General features: G+C 37.6%; 1 protein-coding gene across 3 annotated transcripts; it reads right to left on the reverse strand.

Moving 5' to 3' along the window:
• Positions 1–489: 489 nt before the first annotated feature.
• LOC111149048 (transmembrane protein 33) lies at positions 490–24,900 on the reverse strand. 3 transcript variants are annotated; one of them, XM_022505947.1, is made up of 9 exons: positions 24,593–24,790; positions 24,412–24,483; positions 19,902–19,996; positions 19,066–19,253; positions 14,531–14,598; positions 13,497–13,630; positions 10,347–10,430; positions 5,906–6,026; positions 490–5,041 (listed from the first exon to the last, which is right to left on the reverse strand). In XM_022505947.1, exons 2-9 carry the CDS (start codon positions 24,454–24,456, stop codon positions 5,036–5,038), a joined length of 741 nt encoding a protein of 246 aa, XP_022361655.1. In that variant the 5' UTR covers positions 24,457–24,483; positions 24,593–24,790; the 3' UTR covers positions 490–5,035. The 3 variants fall into 3 exon arrangements, with proteins under 3 accessions (XP_022361655.1, XP_022361653.1, XP_022361654.1); XM_022505945.1 differs by having other exon boundaries at positions 490–6,026; positions 24,593–24,900; XM_022505946.1 differs by having other exon boundaries at positions 490–6,026; positions 24,662–24,770.
• Between the last annotated feature and the right edge of the window lie 567 nt (positions 24,901–25,467).

Raw genomic sequence — 25,467 nt, forward strand, 5'->3', positions numbered from 1 at the left:
AATTCAAAGAATTCAACCAAAAAAAAACCAAAAACAAAAACCATAAACTACTTACTTATACAGTATTTTGCTTAATATGAGTTGTTAAAATTTCCACAGAAACTATCTGCCAATTCTAAACACATAAGGAAAATATATTCCTCTATGTTATCCTGTGTTGATTTAGTTATTATATGTGTTGATTTAGTTATACAATAACTAAATCGAAACTTTGAAGTATATTGTATATTGTAAATTGAAGTATATTGTATATTGTAAATAGTTTGAGGGTTATAAATAACTTATCCACTAGGCAATAAATCTCACTAAAAAAAAAAAAGGTACAGAAGTAAAGCACTCAAACAGCTGAGAGATCCACTATAACTTTTTTTTTTTTTCAGTTTCACCTTAGACCACAAAATTACACCATTTCTATCATCTGTGATGGGCTGAGGACAATAGAAGTGTTCAAATTCACCTTATTCTAACAATAAGGCAATGAAAGCACAATGGAAAGCTGAATTCTAACTGTAAATGTTTTTTTGCAACATAACATTTTCAAATCTGCTTAAATCCAGAGATTTTTATTACACAATTTGATTTTTACATCAATAAAATCTTAGATATATAACAATACAGATGAAGGAACAAGAATTTAATTTGTATTGAAATAAATATTAGATATACAAAGCACACAGAGTGGAAAAGGGTCACAATAAATTAAAGTGGAGACATCATTTTGTTCAATCACCAAAGAAAGCCCTTGACACTTTCAATTTCACACCATCAAATTTATCATTCTTGCTGATTTAAGCAGAACACAAAACAAATATGGATCCCAGGGCTTACTTTCACAGGTACCAGCATAGATAATTTACTACAGTGATCCAATTTGGAAATCAGTAGGGACCAGTAAATCGCTGCATAAAAGAAAGAGCGAATGAGGTCCTTTTTCCTTAGTGTCAGCAGGCTATGATTATTATGTTTATTAGATTTTCTTGAAAGGACTTCACATTTTCTCAAATATTCAGGAGAAATATATTTCCCCTCTGAGCCCTGCATTAGCATTTATGTGTGCTGGACTTGAATATAGGAGAATGATGAATTTTTCAATTTATTTTATAAATTTATACAGTCTGGATAGTATTGGCCTGAAGAGTATAACTCCCCAACCTGTACAATATTAGATATTAAAAATGGATTCAAGAGAAGTTACTAAGAAATGCTGACATACTATATATACAAATTTTTTAGTTCAATATATCCCATTATATGGAGCACCAGAACTAATGCATTTATAAATCAAGCAGTTTTTTATGGCTCTTTCTAATCTTTGTGACCCTTTTACATTTGTTCCAATATAGACACGTCACAAATGTTTCCTGCCCAAGACTTTGCCCATTTGGTCTCAACTTACAAATATATATGATATAAGCAAAAATTCATGTCAAAAGCAATTGTTCTGCTTTAAAGGTACAAAAGAAAATCTGGAATTCAACTGTCATGAACCAAGAAAAAAAATTAGTTTAAGAGGATTGAGCATATCAAAAAGTTAGTTTTAAGAACGCTATGAAGGACAATGTGAAATGACTCTGGAGACTTTCCTTCTCCTTTAGTAGGAGTTAATTTTTAGATTCCAGCAAAAGTATGTACCAATTTTTTCCTTATCACTTTCCTAAGAAACAGAATCTGCTTTAGATTTTAAAAATACTGTACTTTATCTCCTGTCACATCAACTCAAACTCAAAGCAGTTTTCCTATTTGCCCCTGCACAAGAGTGCTCTAGAGAGTTCATACCACACACAGAGAAAACCAGGTTCCTTCTAAGAACCCACCTGAACACCACCTTAGAAGGTACAAATGTCCTAGAATAATTACTACCAGGAATCCTTCCAAACTTTTAGCAGTTCCTTTCTTACCCTTAATACCAGATCCAGTAATACTTTTCCATTCTGAATATTAGAAGAGGGCTGCTCATTAAAATAAACCCTGGAAAAGACTCCTGGATTTATAAACATACACCTTTGGCGCACTATCTATTGAACGACATTATCATATAGCCTCTGCAGAATTCTCCTGATCGTAGAGAAATTCCAATGAGGTGTAAAAGAGAAACTGGCTATCACTGCAACTCAAAGTGAATTTACAAGTCTAGACATTATTCTCGATAAAATAACCAAAAATCTCAATATGCTTTTACATTATTACCATGAGAAGTCTAAATTTTAAGAGGTTGAACTGGCTTTATCTTGTGTACCTACAAAAGGACCATGAAAAAATTTTAAGTACCATTTTTCTATACACCTGAAAATTAAGGACAAAGAACAATTTTGTAATTCATGTATTTTTAGGTGATTTAGGCACTATTTATAAAGAAAAAAACAACAACACAGAGTCCATGATCTGAATAATGCTGCCCTAAACTGTGGCCTGTATTACTATTTGACTAGAACACTAATAAACATTAATAGGGTAAACATTAATAGGGTACTCTTCCAGGTTTTCAATATTTCAATATTTTACTATGATTTTAATATAATTCAATACATAGTAATGTAGTTTCAATACATTACTATGTACTCACCATCAATGTTTACTAAATATTTATTGAATTTTGAGTAATTACATATTAAAAAGGGTGAAATCAGATCCTTAGTTTTATGGCTGACTCCGCACTTTCGGTGGCATTTAACCTTCCAACTGGGCCTATGACCTGAGGAAAGAGTGCCATCTACTGATCATATCCATAACTGTCTGGGATTACTTTCTCCCTTGAGGTTTGTTTCATTAGTCAGAATCAAAACCGATCTAAGTTTGGGTGGTAGCTTTGAGGCTAGTAGATCTTAGGGGGATCTGGGCAGGCATGAGTGGGGTAAGAGTTTCAGAAAAACTGTATGAATCAAAATAAACTCCTTAGGATTAGATAAGAGTCTTTAACCACAATCCCTCAAAATTAATTTCATTCACTCTGATCACAGACTTTAAAACAAAAAAACACAATCTCTCAGTTCCACTTATCTTACTACATATACACTCATCTTCCTTTCTACATCGAATGATATTCATGTCCTAAACTTACAAACCTAATCAGAATTTTTGATCTTGATTTTTAGAAAGAAAAGGTAGTGTAACAGCTTTACAATTCATAGTTATTAAAGAGACCTCCTAAGTCTTTCATAAAAACTTCTGGTTTAACACCAGCATGCCTTGAATTTTCCTGTAAGGGAAACTCCTAAATACCTAAATTACTTGCTTACTTCCAGGAGCAAAATTACTATTTAAGAAATTTCAGTTTGGGACTGATATTAAATAGAGCTTATATTCACAAGGCATCAGGTATACAAAAGGAATACAGAATTCTTGTTATAATAAAAGTAGGTTTTATGTTAGGCTTCCACCTGTCCCAGAATAGCATTACGGCACTTCTAAAAAAGAATTAGGTATTTTGGATGCTGACTTTTTTAAACTTGGAAGTAAAATGAAGTTCAGCTATGCTATAATTTCTTCCACTTCATTCATTCCATATACTGCTACTGTATTTCCTTAATTTTAATTTGATAGACGTGCATACTAAACTGTAATTCCAGATGTCAAATCAGCCGGTTGTACACACACATATCATGGGATTCCTAGGTACAAGCTCATGCAAACTAAACATCCAGTAACGCTCAAATTGTAAAATTTACTTTTTCATGAATTAAGGAGTTTTTTATTTAAAAATCAAACCTTCCATTAAAGAACAGTCCAACAGGAGCATATGAGAAATATAATCCTGTTATGTGATAAAAAGCCTCAACTTTTAAAGCACAGGGTATTCTACATTTTTAAGTTTTAATATTAAAATTCTTTTCATCAAAACCAACATGAAATTATTCCCTCTAGGGAAATCTTTTTGACCAACAGTAATTCCCAAACTGAAGAGGAAAAACTCAGAACAGAGGCACACTCATAGGTCATTAAAAGACAATCAGTAAAAACAGCTCACAAGAAGAAAATTAACGGAAAAAATGGTGAAATCTGAGTAAGTTCTATACTTTAATTAATAGTATTGTTCCAAGGCTAATTTCTTAGTTCTGATAAATGCTGTATAGTTATGTAGGGTGTTAATATAAGGGGAAGCTGAGTAAAAGGTATACAAGAACTCTATTTTTGCAACCGTTCTATAAATCTAAAATTATCTCGATTTTTAAAAATTGTAGAAAACAAAAAAACACGGAACTTAAAAATAAGTATGACTTCAGCTGCCAAGATTTCCTGATATAATTCAAGACTTAATTTTAAAGACATCATTAGGAATCAATAATATACTGTTTACTTAACATTACAGTCACTTTATTGCTCTAGAAAATTAGTTCTTAAAACCATCATATTACATATATAGTGATAATGAGGCTAGCCACACAACCACCCCCCCCCCCCAATCAACTGTACTGCATGAGGCTGCTTTTCTAACTTAGTAGATAAATATTAAAAAAATACAAAAACAGTTGGCTACAGTTGAGCTATCAAGTAGACACAACATTTCCAAAGATGGGAAAGTTGAGCAAAAAGAAAACTGACGTTACTGACGAGTTTCAATAAATGTATGAGAAATCCAATTACATGCAGACAGAAGAAAACTGGTTACAAAAACCATTATATCACTGTGTATTAAAACTTTTGCAGTGTTTTAAACATTCCCAACCATGCAACAGTAATAAAGATCAGAATGAATTTTATAAAGTTGAGGGCAGCTCAACAAACAGGATTTAACATATTATACAACTCGAATCACAGCTGCATAATACACCCAAGACTCCCAAATTTACCTATGCATTAAGAAATTAAAATACACACCAATCCCCCACAATTCATCTTCCAGCCCCATTCCCCACCAATTATCTTACCTACAAATCTTTCCATTTAACCTTTTAAATCATATTTGATGGGTAAGTATGTAATCTACAGGATCATCTTCATTATTATTTCAGAACAGACCCAAGCACAGGCATATGCTCAATCTTCAGTTACATTCCTTTCAAAAAACATCTGAACTGCTGCAACTGTCTATGAAAATTCAAGCCTAAGGAACCAAGAAAATCGGCGGTCAAGAATCTAATTCTATAAACTACAATAACGCTAATCATCTATGTGTCCACATCTGTAAAAGGGTTTCCTATTTGAGAAAGGTTACTTGATGGGTATCAAAAAGGAAAGCCGTATAACCACTAAGGCTTTCTGATGTGAAACAGCAGTGACCCCAGACAGTGACTCGGTTGGCTAACACGCTTACAGTTCAGCCTTTTAAAAAATATTCAAAGCCACATTAAGTAGTTATGGAAATAAAAATTTGGAAGATCATAGCATAAGATACAAGATGCATGCAGAATTCCTCTTAAAATGGTATATCCAAAACAAATCCTAACAAAGCAGCAGAACATGAATTTAATAACAATCTGAAATTAAATATAGTGGTAAATGTTTCTTTTAAAATCATCAACCAAAATTATTGAATGGCAAAATAATACTGTCTCAAAATATGATGAATTCATGTATGTTAATATTACTACAATGGAATCATGCCAGATATAAATTTAGGGTACCAATTAAGTTGAAAGAAATTTTAAAGCTACTTTTACAAGAGAAATAAATGTACTTCATGATAAAGGCACAGCAGCATTTAAAAAAATTTCTGATACATTGATCACAGGACAGAAACTTCCTTAACCATTAATAACAACAGCACAATAAAATTTTCTTGGGAACTTTTTAAAAGGCTTGATTTAACATGCCAGGAAAATGATAAATTTTCCATTGAGATGCATTTATGTAAATTGGATTGAGGTCAGTTTTATACCTGGAATTAACAACCCTTAGCAGAAGTACCAACTGCTAAAAATGCTTATTTCTACTATATATAACTTAGCTGGATGTTAAACTACGCAACTGTTGGTGCCAGTCTGCTTATAAAAGCAATACTCTGGAGACAAAGTCTTCTCACAAACAGTGGGCAAGCAGGTTTCATTATTACGTGTTCAACAACAATCCTCAGTTCATTAAACAAGGTCCTGCAAGATAAAACAGTTTTCGTTCAGACACAAAAGGAAAAAGAATACAAATGCCGAGGAAGGATTTCCCACAGTCGGTAAAGAATCTGAAGTAAAAGGAATAACTAGAATGCACTGTAGGAAACACACAAAATAAAATTCTCAAAATCAACATTTGTGTGGTTTTTTGCGGGGAGGTGGGGGGGGAGTTCCTTTAACAAAAGCATCTAATAAATGGTTATCTCCAAGGGCTGAGATAAAGGACGATATGTATCTTTACAGTAGAGTCACATTTTCACATTTAACTTAGGTATATTCAACTAGTTCTAAAAAAGAGAGCAACAGAGTGAAAACTATATACGATGGGCACTACCGCCTACTATTTTCCTTAAATTATTGCCTTAGGGAGGCTGGGTAGCTCAGCTGGTTGAGCAAAGGCTGGGTCAGGCTCCCCGTTCAGCAGGGAGTCTGCTTCTCCCGCTGAACCTCTCCCTTCTCATGCTCTCTCACACCATCACAAATAAATAAATCTTAAAAAAAAAAAAAAAACAACAAAAACTATTGCCTTAAACATAATGCCTCTTAGAGCTTTCCTCATTTATAAAATAGGCATACGTACTTCATGGAGTCAGCTGTAATTTAAGTGAGACAGCACAGAAGTTACTCAGGAAAGGCCACTTCCCAGTTGGATCATCCCACTGATCAAACCAGTTCTTGTCTACCTTCAGACTTAAAGTCCAACTCTTTAACATCTAATGCCCTCCAGAATCTGGTCTTAATCGAATTTTCCGCTTCATCTCCTCTCCCACACTCTGCCACGACCCCTATATTCCAGTCGTGTTGCAAATTTGTGCCCGAAATACATCGTGATCTTTTACTGTGCTGGCTACCTCCAAAGGACTCTTTATTAAACATACTGTACACACCACACATACACTGTATAGGCTAACAGACACAAAATCATGTATGTTGGTTGAACTGTAATTTACAAGAGATTTTGACAGACCACCAGAAGTAATTTTCCTTACTTTTGAGGTTTCACTTTATCTGCTGACTAATCCTGCATACAGACAATTCCTGTTCTACCCTTCTGTATCCTGTGTTGGGCTTCCTTATCTTAGTCTTCCCCAAACCCTAAGCTCCAGCCTGCTAAATCTTTCAAATTTATCTCTTATTTTACACAGAATTAGTTCAGGCTCTGAACTACTCTAGTAGTCTCCAAAGTGGTCCATTCTTCCTCTTGCTGAGGATGTAATGCATTTTCTGGAATACTTCTAAATCAGATCTCATCATATTCTCAAACCCTCCATCTTATGAACTCCAAATGCTCTTCCTATCTTGAAATAAATTCCAAACCCTTTCATGATCTTGTCTGTCTGCCCTTTGAGGCACCGATCTTCATAACTTCCCTATATATATCCGTAACTCCAGCAACATGCCCTTTCAGACACCCATGTGCCAGAACTCAGACTTCACCAACACACAATCACTGTCTTCTGAATAAATGACTAGTGAATAAAACTAGATGGCACCGTACAAATACTCTGAGCAAACCCCTCAGGTTACAGATGAGGCCTAAAGAGGTCAATGGCTTGCCTAAAATCACAGGGCTAGTTCTTTCATTCAAGGCTGTCCCTGGCATGATCTAGACCAAGTCACAGTGCTGGAGCAGCGCTGACAATAAACAGTCAGTGATCAAAGTGTCTCCATATGCTGTCAAACAGGGTGACCATCAGCCACACATTGCTTCTGAGTGCATGAAACTGGTTAATGTGACTCAGGAACTGGATTTTAAAGTTTACAAATTCTTTTTTTTTTTTTTTTAAGATTTTATTTATTCATTTGACACAGAGAGAGCACTAGTAGGAAGAGAAGCAGAGGAAGAGGGAGAAGCAGACTCCCCACCAAGCAAGAGACTGACATGAGGCTTGATCCCATGACTTGGGATCACGACCCAAGCCAAAGGCAGATGCTCAACCATCTTAGCCACCCAGATGCCCCTAAAGTTTATGAATTTTAGTTTTTATTTCAATGGTCAAATGTGGGGCACATGGGTGGCTCAATCAGTTAAGCATCTGACTCTTTTTTTTTTTTTTTTTAAAGATTTTATTTATTTATTTGACAGAGAGATCACAAGTAGGGAGAGAGGCAGGCAGAGAGAGAGGAGGAAGCAGGCTCCCTGCCGAGCAGAGAGCCCGATGCGGGGCTCGATCCCAGGACTCTGAGATCATGACCTGAGCCGAAGGCAGTGGCTTAACCCACTGAGCCACCCAGGCGCCCCAGCATCTGACTCTTGATCTCAGCTCAGGTCTTGATCTCAGAGTCGTGAGTTCAAGCCCCAAGTTGGGCTCCAAAATGGGTATGGAGCCTACTTTAAAAAAAAAAAAAAAAATCAAATGTGGCTGCCCATTGCCATACTGGACAGCGCAGCTCTGAACAATCTATCCTCACCATCTAAAAAGGACTGATACCATTAACATGGGAATGGATATTTTAAGTAAAAATGGTACAAGCTGGCAAAATCCCTAACAAAAAAGTGTAGCACAGAAAATGTAGTTTTATAGGCTGTTTATCAATATTTATAAGCTCAACTATTTCCCATTTCCTTTCCACTGTTTTGCTGTGTTTTGTGTGCTTATGGGAGATCTTTGAAAATGCTTATCAGCACATATTTGCATTACCTAGATCCTGCTGTTTCCTTTTTTATCCCACTGGACACTTATAAATTGTTCTGTGTGCTAATCTGACTTAAGGGCAAGTGGGAAAAATGGGATTAGAGATAAAAAGGGTATAAAGAAGCAGAGAAAAACAAAGCTGCTGATGAAAAATGGATTACTAGGGCAGGGGACCAGAAGATATTGTCTGAAATGAATACATGAACCAGATAAAAAACAAGGGCAAAAACTCATGGAATCAAGTAAAACCGAAAGTTTATTTCTGACTAGGGACTCATTAAGAAACTGTGCCTGAAGCTAGCTCTATTTTAGGAAGTATTGTAAGACAGACATTGTCTAAAAGTACATAAAAGCTCCTCCAGGATAATCAGAATCACAGAAAAAGGAAAATAAACTATGTATTAGAAACACAACAGAATCTAAGCACTTTATTACTTCACTTTATCCCCAGGAGGAGATTTTTCTCCTCTACCAATGAAAAAATTAAAATTTAAGTAACTTGCCTAAAGTTAAAAACTTGCCTAAATCTATAAAACTAAAACTATAAAACTTGCCTAAATCTAAACAACATGGACCAGCATTCGATTTCAGTTCTTTTTACTTTGCTCATGAAAATAAAGATCATGATAAAACACTCACTGGATTTCTGACTGAATTCTACTATACAATGAATTTATTTTAAATTTGCAAACAAAAACTGTGTTAACATTAGTATTCTCAGTAACATATCCAAGAAGCTATTAAAAACAGCTATTCTTTTCAGTTTTACTCTAACTTCTGAGATCCACATGCATAACTTACTCTATCACTGAAGCCTCCATTCCTGAACATTATAGTAACTTATTAAAATATTACTGCTTCCTCATTTTTCCACTCCAAACTATTCTGCACAAGACTACCAGAAGAATATGATCATGTCCAAACCATCATTCTCTTACATCTAAAAGATAAGTTCCAAACTTCTTATCCTGAAATTCAAGAAATTTTATGATTTGGCTCCAATATACATTTTTAGTCTCAAGTGTAACCACTTACCATTCAGAATCCCTGGTATAGTCAAACAGGTCTATTCAGTGTCCCTTAAATACGGCTTGTTACCTCTTGGCTCTGAACTTGTGTTCCTACTATTTTCCTACCTAAAATGCTTTCACCTACTCGGTCTTATTCGAAGGCTTTAATCTTTCTTGAACAGATTAAAATCTCTGCTTTGTGAAACTTTCATGGGCTCTTTTTATTTCCTGATCTCTCCTTCCTGTGGACTACAGTATTGATACAATAAAGCAAACATAACAATGCATCATACATGCGTTTGTAACACTGCATCCTCAACTATTATTTCTTTATTATTTGACATACGGTTTTGTTTCTTCAATTAGGAGAGTGCCTTGAGTTTGGGACTAATGTCTTAGACATCTTTAAATTCCTTAAATTTGAATACTGCTTTACTGGTGTACTATTTTAGTGGAGACCAAGGTAAATCTGGTCTCAGTTTGTAAAAAGAAATACAACCACCTCCTCACCAATCCTACTAAGGCCTAGAACTTAAATTTACAAAAATATCACTTGCTTCTAACATAAAAGAAGCTAGACAACTCTTACAAGTTATAAATACTGTATCTCACAATACTCTCAACAAATAAGACATTTAAACTAATCAACAGCTTACCGACAATATGGATTTCTTCTAGAGGAATATCGAAGAGTAAGAAATCTATAGTATATAAAAGGCTGGAGCAAACTTCCTTGGCCACTGAAATAAACAAACAAGGGCAAGAAATACACATTATCAATTCATATGTATACTCTCAAAACTTAAAGCAATTTAACTGGAGCCTGTGTGTGTCTTCACTCATCAAATGGTCATGGAAGGGGCGACTGGATGCTCAGTTCGTTAAGCGTCCAATTCTTGAATTCGGCTCAGGTCATGATCTCAGGATCATTGAGACTGAGCCCCGTATCCAGCTCAGTGCTGGACATAGAACCCGCTTAAGATTCCCTATCTCCCTCTCGTCTGCCCCTCTCCGCTCACTTGGTGCACATGTGTGTGCACCCTCTCTAAGTAAAATAAAATAAAAAATGGTCATGGTAATACCTATCAAGTCTTAATCAAAATTATTCTTTTTTCTTTAAGATTTATTTATTTACTTTAGAGAGAGAACAAGAGTGTGAGCAAGGGAAGGGGCAGAGAGAGACGAGAGAGAGAAGCAGACTCCCTATTGAGTGCAGACCCCAACATGGGGCTTTGACTTCACAGCTCTGAGATCATAAACTGAGCAGAAATCAAGAGCTGGACACTTAACAGCCAGCCAGGCACCCCTAAATCAAAGTTGTTCTTAAAAGAAGTAAAAGAGTGGCACCTGGTTAGCTCAGTTGGTAGAGTACGCAACCCTTGATCTTGGAGTTTTTAAGTTCAAGCCCCATGTTGGACAGAGAGCTTACTTTAAAAAAAAAAAAGAAATAAGAATATATGTGATTGCTAACAAGTAAAATGTTATTGCTTAAATTTTTATAAACATGTATTTATGTATATATTACTTTTAAAAACTTTAAATGCTATTAAATGAACCAAAAAATGTATACAGATGTCCGGGTGGCTCAGTTGGTTAAGCCTCTGACTTCAGCTCAGGTCATGATCTCAGGGTCCTGGGATTGGTCCCAACTTGTTGCACTCCCCGCTCAGCAGGGAATCTGCTTGTCCCTCTCCCTCTCCTTCTCCCTCCCAAATAAATAAAACCTTTCAAAAGAAGAAAATGTATAAATGCTTCCATAATTACCACTAATAACTGATTATCAAATTTTGAAACTTTATAACATAGTAAATGAAAAGTGTTTCATTTTACTTTTTTTTTTTTAAGATTTTATTTATTTATTTGACAGACAGAGATCACAAGTAGGCAGAGAGGCAGGCAGAGAGAGAGAGAGGGGAAAGCAGGCTCCCCGCAGAGCAGGGAGTCTGATGAAGGACTCAATCTCAGGACCCCGGGATCGTGACCAGAGCTGAAGGCAGAGGCTTTAACCCACTGAGCTACCCAGGCGCCCCAGTTCATTTTATATAAACAAAAAAACTAGTAAAATCACACAGGTTCCCTAGTAAATTCATATAGCTTGTTCTACTATTTTGCTTGGTTAAACACAATTTTAATACCTAAGAGCCATATACATATTTATGAAATTCTAAGTCAAGAATTTCTTCCTAGAAAGACCATCTGGATTAAGACATTCGCCAGCAATAATTACAAATTAAATGCATCACTATTTGGATAGTTAATAGCAAGGCTATGTATATTACCTTTATTTGATAGAGTTAATATGCAACTACATAAAATCTTGATTATGAAAACCATACAGCAACCTTAAGAATGCAGAGCATAAAACTATACATATTATTATAATTGTATACTAAAACTTTTTGAAGAAATACATTAAAGATGCTAATGTGGTTTTTAAAGTTAATTTTTACCTTTTTTTTTAAATTTTATTTATTTATTTGACAGAGAGAGATCACAAGTAGGCAGAGAGGCAGGCAGAGAGAGAGAGAGGAGGAAGCAGGCTCCCTGCTGAGCAGAGAGCTCGATGCGGGGCTCGATCCCAGGACCCTGGGATCATGACCTGAGCTGAAGGCAGAGGCTTTAACCCACTGAGCCACCCAGGTGCCCCCATAGTCTGTATTTTCTATGTATCTGTATAAATATTTTTAAAGTGCAACATGCACAAAGACATAAGAGAAGAGGACAGAACTGCAACAACTCAGAGTCAAATGGTATTTTAGCTTTTATCTGTAATGTCCTCTTATTGGAAAAACTAAAAAAGCAATAATCCAGGCAGAAATGTAGTTTTATTTTTTTTTCCTGCTGATCTGAATTTTTCTCCAATTTAGCTTTGAAGCTAGTAATTTTTTTCTTTCCACAACAAAGAAGATAAACACATTAATAGAGACAGAGAAGAACTTTTGACTTGGTAACCAAAGCGTATGCTCCTCCATTTTCTTCTTTTTTTCTGGTAAGTTTTCATTTTAACCACCCAGTGCTCATCACAAGCACACTCCTTAATCCCCATCATCTTTTTTACCCATTCTCCCACCCATCTCCCCAGAAATGAGGTTTTAAAACTTAAATCCAAGAATCTTGATGGGGAGGGTCAATACTAGCCTGATGTTTTAATTTCTAATAGGATAGCTTTCTTTTATTCATGCCTTACTTCTATAATTAAGAACAATTAAGGGATGCCTTGGTGGCTCAGTTGGTTAAGCATCTACCTTCAGCTCAGGTCAGGATCCCAGGGTCCTGGGATTGAGTCCCAGGTCAGGCTCCCTGCTCAGCAAGGAGCCTGCTTAGCAAGGAGCCTGCTTCTCCCTCTCCTCCCAGCTCGTGCTCCCCTCCCCTCTAGTGCTTTGTCTCACTGTATCTTTCTCTCTCAAATAAAATCTTAAAAAAAAAAAAAAAAAGATACAAACAAAACACGGAGGTGATAATAGGCAGCTATCAATATCAGACCGTAATTTTTCTGAAAGAAAAACCATCTAAATAATGGCAGATACATTAAATGAGGCTTCCTAAGATTCTTTCAAAGGCAGCAATTCTAAAATAAATTTTCAAAATGGTAAATGGTAAATCACAAGGAATGATAAATAAGCAAGTTCCTAGGTTTACCATAACATCTCAGGTTCTCTACGATACAATGAAAAATGGCTGCTAAGATCAAGCTAGCTCTGCATATCAGTATCTAACAGATTTAAAAGCAAGATGAAATGAGTTAATACCTTTATTACATTCACTTAATCATCTGCCTCCCAAAACAAATGTATTTTTATTCTTACCTAAAAAGCATAAAAACTGTAGCAGGCATCAAGAATATTTCATTACAAGCAATAAATTTCAGAATATTTTGTTGATTAGCGCTTAATTTATCCAAGATAGATCTCAGCAGAGGTAAACTATTTGAACCCTTCGCCTAAAACATAAGAAAACAATATCAGAAATAATGAAGCACTTTTGATTACTCAAATATCTTCTTTCTTTAGACAAACAGCATATCCAACAGGTAATACAACTAAAAGACATTTTGGAAATGGTACTATAAAAGTTTACAAAATAATGTAAAAGTTAGTGTATATTTTCCTGCTTTGCTGGATTTTGTGTATTTGAAAAATAAGACAACATTAGTAAGTAATTTCCATGCTTTTTTTTTTTTTAAAAGACTAGATTATTTCACAAAAAAATAGTGGTTATTTCAACCTTACCATAACAAACTACCTAGTAATACAGTTAAGATATTTGTGAGTCCTTAGCTAAATAAATTACAGTATCCAATTCCTGTGACCAAAGAACTGTATGAATAAAGAAACAGGCCAACACAAGTCAAACATTTGGATATTTAAATTCAACTGTCAGTGCATATGCAGTCAATCCACCTGGCACACTTAATGATGTTTCCTGTTTGAACCTAGGAATAAGAAAATATTTTCGGAAAGCAGCAGTTCTGAACACTAAAGTGAAAGAAATTCAGTACACTCTACTTACCTGGTATGTTAAAATTAAGCAACGACAGAACAAGAGATCTCTGACAACTTACCAAACTTAAATGATTTTTTTAAAAAAACAGATCTATTTCAAATTTCAGAAATTCTCTGGGGACTGGGGGTATTCTGCAATATAATCCTTTACCTATAAAGTGTATTTTGTGAAACTTAAAAAATTTCAAACTTAAGACTTTCAAATGACTAATAATTTACAACAAGTTTGCATGGATTGAAGGAAACTTTCCTGACAAATACCAAAATGTCTTAGAACTCAAATTCATGTCAACAATCTGCAACACAGGAGTTAAAAAAAATGGCAGAGCTTTACTTACATCAAGGACCTTTTTCGTGTATGTGGCAGCATGAAGCAAAGAGAATAACAAGACTGGGAAAATACTCACTGGAGAAAACAATTAAGGAAAATGTTTAACATTTATCAAGTACTTTGTAAAACAGGCTATGTATCATGCCCAATATAGATCTGAACCAGTATCTGCTAGAAGGACTTCAGTGATGGCTTCTGTTGTTTTACTTTGGAACCAAATGAAGGTTTTTTTTTCTACCTGTAAACAATTTCATTTTCTAAAGCTCAGTTTTTTCATTAAGAAAACAGTGAAAAGTTTTTTTCTTTTCTATTAGATAATAAAATATTATGAACATTTGCTAAATTCTATCGAAATTCAGGCCACCTCAAAATATTACCACTTTTAATCCCAAAATGGCCATCCTGGCCTGAATAATTTGGCCTTCAAATATAAAGCAGTCTTTGGTCCTGCTTTCCTCATCAAAACTGCTCAGTAAAGAGTCTGGGGTAATGGTTTAAAAAGTACTTCCTCAGGGGTGCCTCAGCTGGCATAGTCAGTAGAGCACAGGACTCCATCTTGGGATGGTACTGGATCTCGAGATGATTAGGTCAAGCCCCACACTGGAAGCAGAGTTTATGTAAAAAAATAAAAATTAAAAAAAAAAAAAAAAAAAAAAAGCTTGTAAATAGTACTTCCCCAATTTTCCTCAACTAAAGATCTTTCATTATTTCTTTCCTACAAGATCCCCATTATTTCAAGATACTGTACCTAACTTGCTTGTACAGTTCATGTGTTCTCAATCTGTACAAATAAAAATCATATGTGTGTGTGTGTGTGTGTGTGTGTGTGTGTGTGTGTGTGTATTTGGGTTTGTGTAGTACAGTTAATTGAGAGTCTCATCAGTTTAATTACAGACACAATTTGAGTTCAACTGTTTGGCTTTATGTCATGGATAAATATGCAATTCTCATTCAGCTTTTTGAATAACGAAAATTACTCAAAAGACCCTATTTACCCCAATTTCTGCCAGGCTGCTAATAAGAACAAAACTTGTCAAGTAATTTCATAAAATGATACAAACTGTTAGTTCATTATGAATGGCAAAAATACATGTCCTAAAAGTATGTGCAGGGGCACCTGGGTGGCTCAGTGGGTTAAAGCCTCTGCCTTCGGCTCAGGTCGTGATCTCAGGGTCCTGGGATTGAGCCCCACATTGGGCTCTCTGCTCAGCAGGGAGCCTCCTTCCCTCTCTCTCTCTGCCTGCCTTTCTGCCTACTTGTGATCTCTGTCAAATATATAAATAAAATCTTAAAAAAAAAAAAAAGGTTTTTGCAGTTTTTGGGGTGCCTGGATGGCTCAGTCAACAGAGCATGCGACCTGATCTCAAGATTATAAGTGCAAGCCTGATGTTGGGTGTAGAGTTTACTTATTTAAGAAAAAAAAAAAAAAAATCAAAAAATGTTTACATTAAAAAAAAATGTTTACATTACCCTCATTTGGGGAAAAAAATAGTACATGCAGTTTCTAAGAAATGAACCATTATATTTTTCTACACTAAATGAAAGCTTAGGTGTGATGGAAAATGGTGATTATTGTAACACAAGGAGTTCTAAATCCATTACCACCATAACTCATTAGGATCCAAAAATGCCTAATTCCAACTGGCAAGCAAGACAGTGACCTATTATATGCAAGGATTAGAAAAATGCTACCTAATACAGTTCTCCAAGTTGATATCTCGACCAATTCTTCCCTGACACTAACAAGAATTAAGTAAAATGCCAATTTCCTCAGTGGAGACCATGTATATATAGTTTCACACTTTTTAATCAATCACAGATCCCTCTGAAACCGATGAAAGCTACAAGCCTCTCCTCTCCAAGGCCACTGTAAAATTCTGTTGCTTCTTAAATAGTTAAATTTAAACCTTGACACATATCCTAACTTGAAGCCTTGATTCAGTAGAAGCAATGCAGGTAATGAAAACAGAACCCTGAAAGGACAGTCAAGATTATCTGGGTTCCCCTCCTACACTGTTGGTGGGAATGCAAGCTGGTGCAACCACTCTGGAAAACAGCATGGAGGGTCCTCAAAATGTTGAAAATAGAACTACCCTATGACCCAGCAATTGCACTACTGGGTATTTACCCTAAAGATACAAACATAGTGAACCGAAGGGGCACGTGCACCCGAATGTTTATAGCAGCAATGTCTACAATAGCCAAACTATGGAAAGAACCTAGATGTCCAACAACAGATGAATGGATAAAGAAGATGTGGTATAGGGGCGCCTGGGTGGCTCAGTGGGTTAAGCCGCTGCCTTCGGCTCAGGTCATGATCTCAGGGTCCTGGGATCGAGTCCCGCATCGGGCTCTCTGCTCAGCAGGGAGCCTGCTTCCCTCTCTCTCTCTCTCTCTCTCTCTCTCTGCCTGCCTCTCTACTTGTGATCTCTGTCAAATAAATAAATAAAATCTTTAAAAATAAATAAATTAAATAAATAAATAAATAAATAAATAAAAGACCAAAGATCAGAACACAACTTTGTAATATGACTTGGGACTCACCTTTATTCACTAACCTAATACTCAACTACTTTAAGAATCAAATTAGTATTTCTTGCCAGTTACTAGTTTAGGCTATTCCTATTGCTCACCACTCTCCAACCTCTAATGTAATAATTAAAGGAACACGAAATCTAACTTACTCTTCAACACTTCCAAAGAGAGGGGCTAGTAAATAACCAATTGCAGAGAAAAGACAAAGAGGTTGTCTTAACTGGTCATGAGCCTCATTGGACATCAACTCAGGATTCACTCAACAAAACTTAGTGACCACCTGCTGTGTAGACTGGCTTTGTCCAGGCACAGACAGAAAGATTTCAAAACTATATTAAAGTGTTACGCAGGGACGCCTGGGCGGTTCAGTGGGTTAAGCCTCTGCCTTTGGCTTAGGTCATGGTCTCAGGGTCCTGGGATTGAGCCCGGCATCCAGCTCTCTGCTCAGCGGGGAGCCTGCTTCCCTCTCTCTCTGCCTGCCTCTCTGCCTCTTCGTGATCTCTCCCTCTGTCAAAAAAATAAAATCTTAAAAAAAAAAAAAAGTTTCACATACATTAACTGTAAATTAGGTAGACCTTTTAAGTCAGAAAAACCTTGTCAGCATTACTATGTACTTGCCAGTGTGATGTCAGGCAAGTTATTTGAAACCCCTTGAGCCTCAGTGTCCTCATTAATATGATGCTCAGGACATCTGGTCTGCTTAGTCAGTTAAGCCTTTGCCTTCTGCTCAGGTCATGATCTCAGGGTCCTGGGATCAAGGAGCCCCACATCTGGCTCCCTGCTTAGTGGGAAGTCTGTTTCTCCCCCTCCCTCTCTACTTCTGCCGGTGCTCTAAAAAATAAAATCTTAAAAAAAAGAAAAAAAATATATACATATGATGCTCACTATGATTTTTTTCAGTGTTGCAAGGATTAAGTATGCCAAGTTCATATGCACTGACAAAACAGGTACTCAAAATATTTCAGTTACCTACTCTCTTTTCCTTAAGACTTTTAAAAAATCTATTTAAAATTTGGTACTTCACAATCATAGAAAGTATTATCTAAATAGGTAATATTTAGCCCTGGAGACAGATTTTTTTGTGTTTTCCATTAGGTATAGTTATGTAGACACATGTATAGCTTATGAATTTATCAGAATATATCAAACATTTAAAAACTCTTAAGAGCAGCACTTAAAGCACAAAATACTTTCTGGAGGGACAGAGGAACCATAGTGGGGACAGACTATTAAAAATGACTGAGAAACTCCAGTCACCCTTTGCCTCACAGTGCACATTAGCACATCAAAAGTCCTGTAGTAAAGAAATCCACTTAAAACTGTTTAATCTAGAGCTTCCCGAACATATTAAACTGCAGCACTCCTTCCCAACCCTCCCCAGCCTTTTGAGTAAACCTATTCTCACCCAACACACTTTCGAAATGAGTAAACATACAATTCCAAATGAGTTATTTCATTCTCATTAGCTCCAAAGATTATGCGTGTCCTGATTTTCTACTCTATCCACAATAAATACTAAATTTTTATTGTATTTATTATACAGTTTTCTGCTTAAATATTTCTTGAATTTCCATTTGTTTCTAGTTCACTAGGAGTTCAAAGAGCTGAGGATTTGTCTTTTTTTAAAGCAAGACATATGGACAATTTCCCAAAGTTGTGAATTAAATGGAAAAAAAAGTGTAAATACTAAAATAAGCCCTCCATAGTCCTGTGCTTTGAATGTGAAATTTGAAATACCTATTGCTAATAGAGAAGCTTACAAGAGGCAAGAACAAAGATAGAAAATTTAAAATTCCCAGTTTGCTCTTCAAATTTAGATTTCACATGTCAGAATCAGAAACTCTTACACTAGATGTATCTTCATTCAAATTAAGTGTCAACAAACCAACTAACCTAGGTTCATGGAAGCCCTCATCGCTGAACCCCTCCTATTGACAAAAATAATCAGAAGAGATCTCCTATACACTCGGTAGGTGACTTCTTGTCAAAAAGGCACAAAAAGGATACTTGTAACAGGGTAGGAATTGACAAAGATGAGTGAGTACAGCAGGTAGTGGCAGCTGTCTTCTAGTAAAGCCTGGGCGAGGAATGCTCTGCTTAACTGGAAATGTGGTAATCTTTGGTGCAGCCTCAGAGCACTGGTAAGAGCATTTGCCAGTAAAGCACGCTGATAAAAGCTCGCAGCTTCATGCAACCTGCAAATTACCAGAGGAGAGGTTATCATGAGACATAACAACCAGCAGGTCTCTTCCTCCTTTGTGGATTGCATCATAATTGCACAACCCCTAAATCTCTTGTCAATAGAAAAGAACTACTTGGGGGCGCCTGGGTGGCTCAGTGGGTTTAGCCTCTGCCTTCAGCTCAGGTCATGATCCCGAGGTCCTGGGATCGAGCCCTGCGTCGGGCTCTCTGCTCAGCAGGGAGCCTGCTTCCCCCTCTCTCTCTGCCTGCCCCTCTACCTACTTGTGATCTCCATCTGTCAAATAAATAAAATCTTAAAAAAAAAAAAAAGTTTAAAAAAAAAAAAAAGAACTACTTGAACCTATTATACCTTCTTAGAAGCATCCCTTCATAGATCTGCCCAAGTGAATTGTATAAAGCAGTCATCTTCCTTAAGTGCAAAAATCAAAAATGAAAAAAACATGTGCTTTCACAAAGCACGGGACCTAAGACATCCCTCCAGTTGGTGCTATTACTGAGTTATTAGCACCCAAAGCATGAGACCTGTGTTTGATCTGCCCCAGAACCTCTTGCAATTTAACAAGCCTGCCACATAAAAGGCAGTCTGGAAAAACCCACCCAACAACTGAGTATCAAAGGCAGAAAATCTGTGTAATACATACCCAAGAACAGGCAGGACAAACAGAGCAGAGCAGTAAACTGTGAACAAGCGAGAAAGCCACATCGCCGTGTCCAGTTTATTGGTCATCATGAATTGCTAAATTTAAAAAGAAAAATACTGTAGTAACTAAGCCTGCAAATTATCTTTCCAAGGGTGAAGATCACATAGTCTTAATCCTATTCAAAATGTTTTAACAACCCTGCAGAGATTACTTAAGATCATTAAATTGTGAAAACTCCTACGGCAACTGTTTCACCTATCCGCTCAGCGACACCTCTGAACACTCTATAGTTCTGATTCAGAAAGCGGCAGAAACACTGAAACAGAAAAATACCAGCTGATATTCAAAAAAATAAAGGCTAAGAAGAAAGAAATCATTGCAACAGAAATTTAACTACAATTGTCTGTATTCCTTCAACAGTTGTTAATACTGGCTTCATCTATTTTAGAAGAACGTTAAATAAGGACTAATTGCTCTCAAGAGAACCATAATGCCTATTCTTAGAAATCTCAAATTCAAATAGACAGGTTTCAGAGCTGAGTAAAAAGGCATCACACAAAGCCAATTTGGATTAAATAAACCTTACAAAGGAGAAACGTAAAACCATGGGAACACTCATTCACTACCTAACTCATAATAATTTGCTTACATAAACATAAGGGCCCGACCTACTATCAGGGTTCAAAATATAGCTGTCAAATGTTAAAGAGTCCCTGCCTCTTCAATTTTATGACTTTCTTCATCCCCTTGGAAGCTGCCCCATACATCTTACCCTATTTCAGTGGCCCTAAATTCAACTCCCATAACCCACTTGATTCTCCATGTTTTCTCATTCTATCTTTGCCCTTGCTCTGTTTGCCAAGGATGGAGCTATTAACACTAACAGAATCACTTAAAATCTGTTTTCTCTTCAAAATGTATCTTGTATTCAAATCCTAAAGTGGCTTTTATGTTTTCTGATAGAATCTACGTTAATAATTTTTACATCAAAGTCCAATACAAACACACATGGATATATAAACTTCTACAAAGAAGTTTCACAAAACAGTACCTTCCCAATGTGTAATGGATTTTGGTGCTTTGTACTCTATTTAATGTTTAGAAACAGTGTTTTCACTAAAGGGATTTCAAAACTCACTAATGAATCTTAACACGGAGTCTAAAACACTACTCTAAGCAATCTAACTTAATTATCTTTTGAAAGTTAAGAAAACCAGGTGGCTGGGTGGCTCAGTTGGTTAAGCGTCTGCCTTCAGTTTAGGTCATGATCGGGGAGTCCTGGGACAGGGTCCCACACAGGGCTCCCTGCTCAGTGGGGAGTCTGCCTGTCCCTCTCCCTACCCCTCCCCCCACTCAGGCTCTGTCCCCGTCTCAAATAAATCTTTAATAATAATTTAAAAAAAAAGATACAAAAACCTTTTGGAAAAATCCAAGTACATTTTAAAATCCGAAGATGTTTCACTGCATGTCTTTTTAACGATATGCAGGTAATTTTGGAAATATGCCTAGTTTATTGTATCCAAACCTACTACACTGTGACTTCTCTAAATTTAAATGATCACCCACAGTCAAGTGGAAGAATGAATCTAGCTTACAGTACTCAGGTTCTCTAGAAAATTCAGAAATTTACACTACAGTCTGAAATTCTAGAACATGTTCTTTGAAATTTAAGCTTAGGGGCATCCGGCTGGCTCAGTCAATGGAGCATGCAACTCCTGATCTTACAGTTGCGTGTTCAAGCCCCACACTGGGTATAAAGATTGCTTAAAAATAAAATGTTTGGGGCACCTGGGTAGCTCAGTTAGTTAAGCAGCTGCCTTCAGCTCACGTCATGGTCCCAAGGTCCTGGGATAGAGCCCCATGACCCCCTCCTTGCTCACAGAGCCCGCTTCTCCCCTACTTGCCATTTCCCCTGCTTCTGCTTGTTCTCTCTCAAATAAATAAAATCTTTTAAAAAATTTAAAAATAAATCTTTTTGGGGTGCCTGCGTGGCACAGTGGGTTAAGCCTCCGACTCTCAGTTTCCGCTCAGGTCATGATCTCAGGCTCAAGCCTGAAGCTAGGCTCTGATTTCAGCACAGAGTCTGCTTAAGTTTCTCTCCCTCTCCCCACTGCACACGTGCTCTCCCTCTCTAAAATAAATCAATCTTTATAAAAATAAATATTTTTAAAAACAAAATAAAATGAAATCTATTTGGTTTTGGGTGGTTATTTTGTAATAAATCACTTATCTGTTCATTTTATTTTGTACACCTTTATGTATCTGCATTTTAGTACACAATAAAAAAGGCTTAAAAAAGTGTATTGGTTTATTCTTTTTTATTTTTTAAATATTTAAATTAAAAATATTTATTTTTTAAATATTATAATATTTTATTTATAATAAAAGAGAGAGACACAGAGAGAAAGGGAACAGAAGCAGGGGGAGTGGGAGAGGGAGAAGCAGGCCTCCTGCTGAGCAAGGGAGCCCAATGCAAGGATTTGATCCCAGGACCCTGGGATTATGACCTGAGCCTAAGGCAGACAATGAAAGAGTAAGCCACCCAGGCACCCCTGGTTTACACTTTAAGAGTCAACAATCCAGTCACGTTATAAATAGTTTGGGCAAAAAAAAAAAAAAAAAATCAATGAAACATTGGGTGAAAACCTACTGAGGTGAAAAACTATTCGCACAGTCTCAAAGCATCATGCCACAGAAAGGTATCTTTACAGTGGAGAGTCTGCTGGATACCTCCTGAACCAAATAATCAAACTTATCTCCAATGATGACATAAATTAACATAAAATGTTTCCTGAAATATATATAATGCACAGAAAATGACCTAATATCACTTATGTAATATTGCTACCAAAATATTCAACTTGAATCTAGTTATAAAGGGAAAGAAAACAAGCAACTTCAGTTTGAGAAGCAAAACAAGTCTGAACTCTTGAGAGTCAAAAATGGTACAAAGAAGGCAAAAGAAAGAGACTTAATGCCAGTAAAAGCAAAATGCTTGCTTGGACTAAATCCTGGATAAGGAGGAAGCAGCTTTAACAGGCAATGGAGGAAATCTGAATATGGATTATAAACCAGATAATAACATGTATCAGTGAAATTTAACTGCAAAAATTGCAGCGATGACTGCATTGTGGTATTGAACAATACTTAAGTATTTATGAATTAGCCATCATTGTATATGCAAATAATTCTCAAAGGGTTCAACAAAATGAAAAAGAAAACTGTGTCTATAAATGGAAATACTGTAAAATGTTTCAAGTGGAAAAAATGTTTAAAGGGGGAAAAAACATATATTCATAGTGTTTAAAATTAGAGAGCAACAATGCTTTAGCTACAACTTACTAGTAAGCAGATCTGCATGTTAACAATAAAATATTTAGGGGCGCCTGAGTAGCTCAGTGGGTTAAAGCCTCTGCCTTCCGCTCAGGTCATGATCCCAGGGTCCTGGGATCAAGCCCCGCGTCGGGCTCTCTGCTCAGCGGGGAGCCTGCTTTCCCCCCCTCTCTCTCTGCCCGCCTCTCTCTCTGCCTACTTGTGATCTCTGTCAAGTAAATAAATAAAATATTAAAAAAAAAAAAAAAACAAGGGGCGCCTGGGTGGCTCGGTAGGTTAAAGCCTCTGCCTTCGGCTCGGGTCATGGTCCCAGGGTCCTGGGATCGAGCCCCACGTCGGGCTCTCTGCTCATCGGGGAGCCTGCTTCCTCCTCTCTCTCTCTGCCTGCCTCTCTGCCTACTTATGATCTCTACCTGTAAAATAAATAAATAAAATCTTTAAAAAAAAAAAAAAAACAAAAAATAAAATATTTAGGGGCGCCTGAGTGGCTCGGTCGGTTAAGCAGTTGCCTTTAGCTCAGGTTAAGATCTCAGGGTCCTGGGATGGAGCCCCACAGACGGCTCCCTGATCAGAAGCCTGCTTCCCCCTCTCCTCCCGCTAGTGCTCTTTGTCACTATCTCTGCCTCTCTCTCAAATAAATATTTTTTTTAAAAAGAATAAAATATTTACAGAAACCTATTATCTCTCTTCGTAAAGAAGGGCAAAATGACGAAAAGAAAAACAAACAAAAAAACACAAAACAAAAAACAAAAGACTGCGCTTCCCCCACTGCGTAATTTCCATATAATGCCATAAAACGGGCAGAGACGTTCTCCGCTAGCACGCGTGTGCGGAATGAGGCCTGTGTCGCGGCACCACCTCAGCTGGTATCTTCAACCTTGGAACCTAAGACAATTAGAAGCTGGGGGAGGGGGGAGTAAGAAGGCCCGATTTCCCTGGCATACGGCTAAGAGCCACCTGCTCCAGCCCGGCCCACAGTGGCTTAAGAAACAGAAAACTTGTAGCTTCCTCTACATCTCTGCTCAAGATCTCTGCTCGCTACGCTACCCCCACCTCAATCACTAATCCCAGTCCCCTGTAGCACTGAGGTGGAACGTCTCGGAACAGTCTTGGCGACACCTCCCGTTCCCTCCTAACTCCAGTAAATCAAAAGAGAAGACCCTGCTCGCTCACTTACCACTGCGCCCGCCCCTTGGGGGCCGTTCGGGGCCGTATCCGCCATGGGAGACCCACACGCGCGTCTGGGACGCTGAAATCGGGAAGGGAAAAAAGGGGATGTCAGCACGGAGCCGCGATTCCGGTAACCAGTTTCCTTGTCCCGTACCACAAGCCCGCCGCGCCCTACGGGAACTCCGAACCTCAACAGGAAAGTCTCTCCCGCTCCGGAGAGCACTGCCTCGAGAGCACCCGAAGTGGCAGGGAAATACCTGTACGACACCACCAAGAGCAAAGCCGGATTTCTAGAAAAACCGGGGAGAGGCGGAGCTTCTGAGCAAGACCCAACAGGGCCGAACTAACGCCGCCGCCGAGTGCAGGTTATTGCCAAACCCGGAAGTGCTCCTTTCACTTCCGTAGGGAAGAGGCGGTGACAAAGAGAAGAAACCGAGAGTGGTTTCTTGAGGTATGACGGGAACTGTAGTTTTTCTTGTTTCAGTTTCACCTGTCCGGCTTTCTGATTGGCTGTGTAAGCTGAGAAGAGAGGCAGGCAGAGCAATTTTTCTCTCTATTCCGGCTCCCAGGTGGTCCTCCCCGTCAATGTCCAAGCCGCAAAACGTCTGCTTCTTAAGCCTCAGAAATGTTTTCTTTGCTGTTTTCCTCCAGGGGCTCACTAAGCCCTGTGGTTCTACTTACAAAATTAAGTCTTCTGGGGCACCTGGGTGGCTCAGTTTCTTAAGCGGCTGCCTTGGGCTCAGGTCATGATCCCAGGGTCCTGGGATGGAGCTCCGCGTGGGGCTCCCTGCCCAGCAGGCAGCTTGCTTCTCCCTCTGCCTCTACCCCTCCCCTGCTCATGCTCCTGCGTGCGCTTGCGCGCTCTCGCTCTCGCTCTAAAAAATGAATCTTTTTTTTTTTTTAAGATTTTATTTATTCATTTGACAGACAGAGATCACAAGTAGGCAGAGAGGCAGGCAGAGAGAGGGGAAGGGAAGCAGGCTCCCTGCTGAGCAGAGAGCCCGACACGGGGCTCGATCCCAGGACCCTGGGATCATGACCTGAGCCGAAGGCAGAGGCTTTA

This window comes from Enhydra lutris, unplaced genomic scaffold (assembly GCF_002288905.1).
Source record: "Enhydra lutris kenyoni isolate GAN:26980312 unplaced genomic scaffold, ASM228890v2 scaffoldscaffold21, whole genome shotgun sequence".
In the NCBI taxonomy this organism is placed as follows: domain Eukaryota; kingdom Metazoa; phylum Chordata; class Mammalia; order Carnivora; family Mustelidae; genus Enhydra; species Enhydra lutris.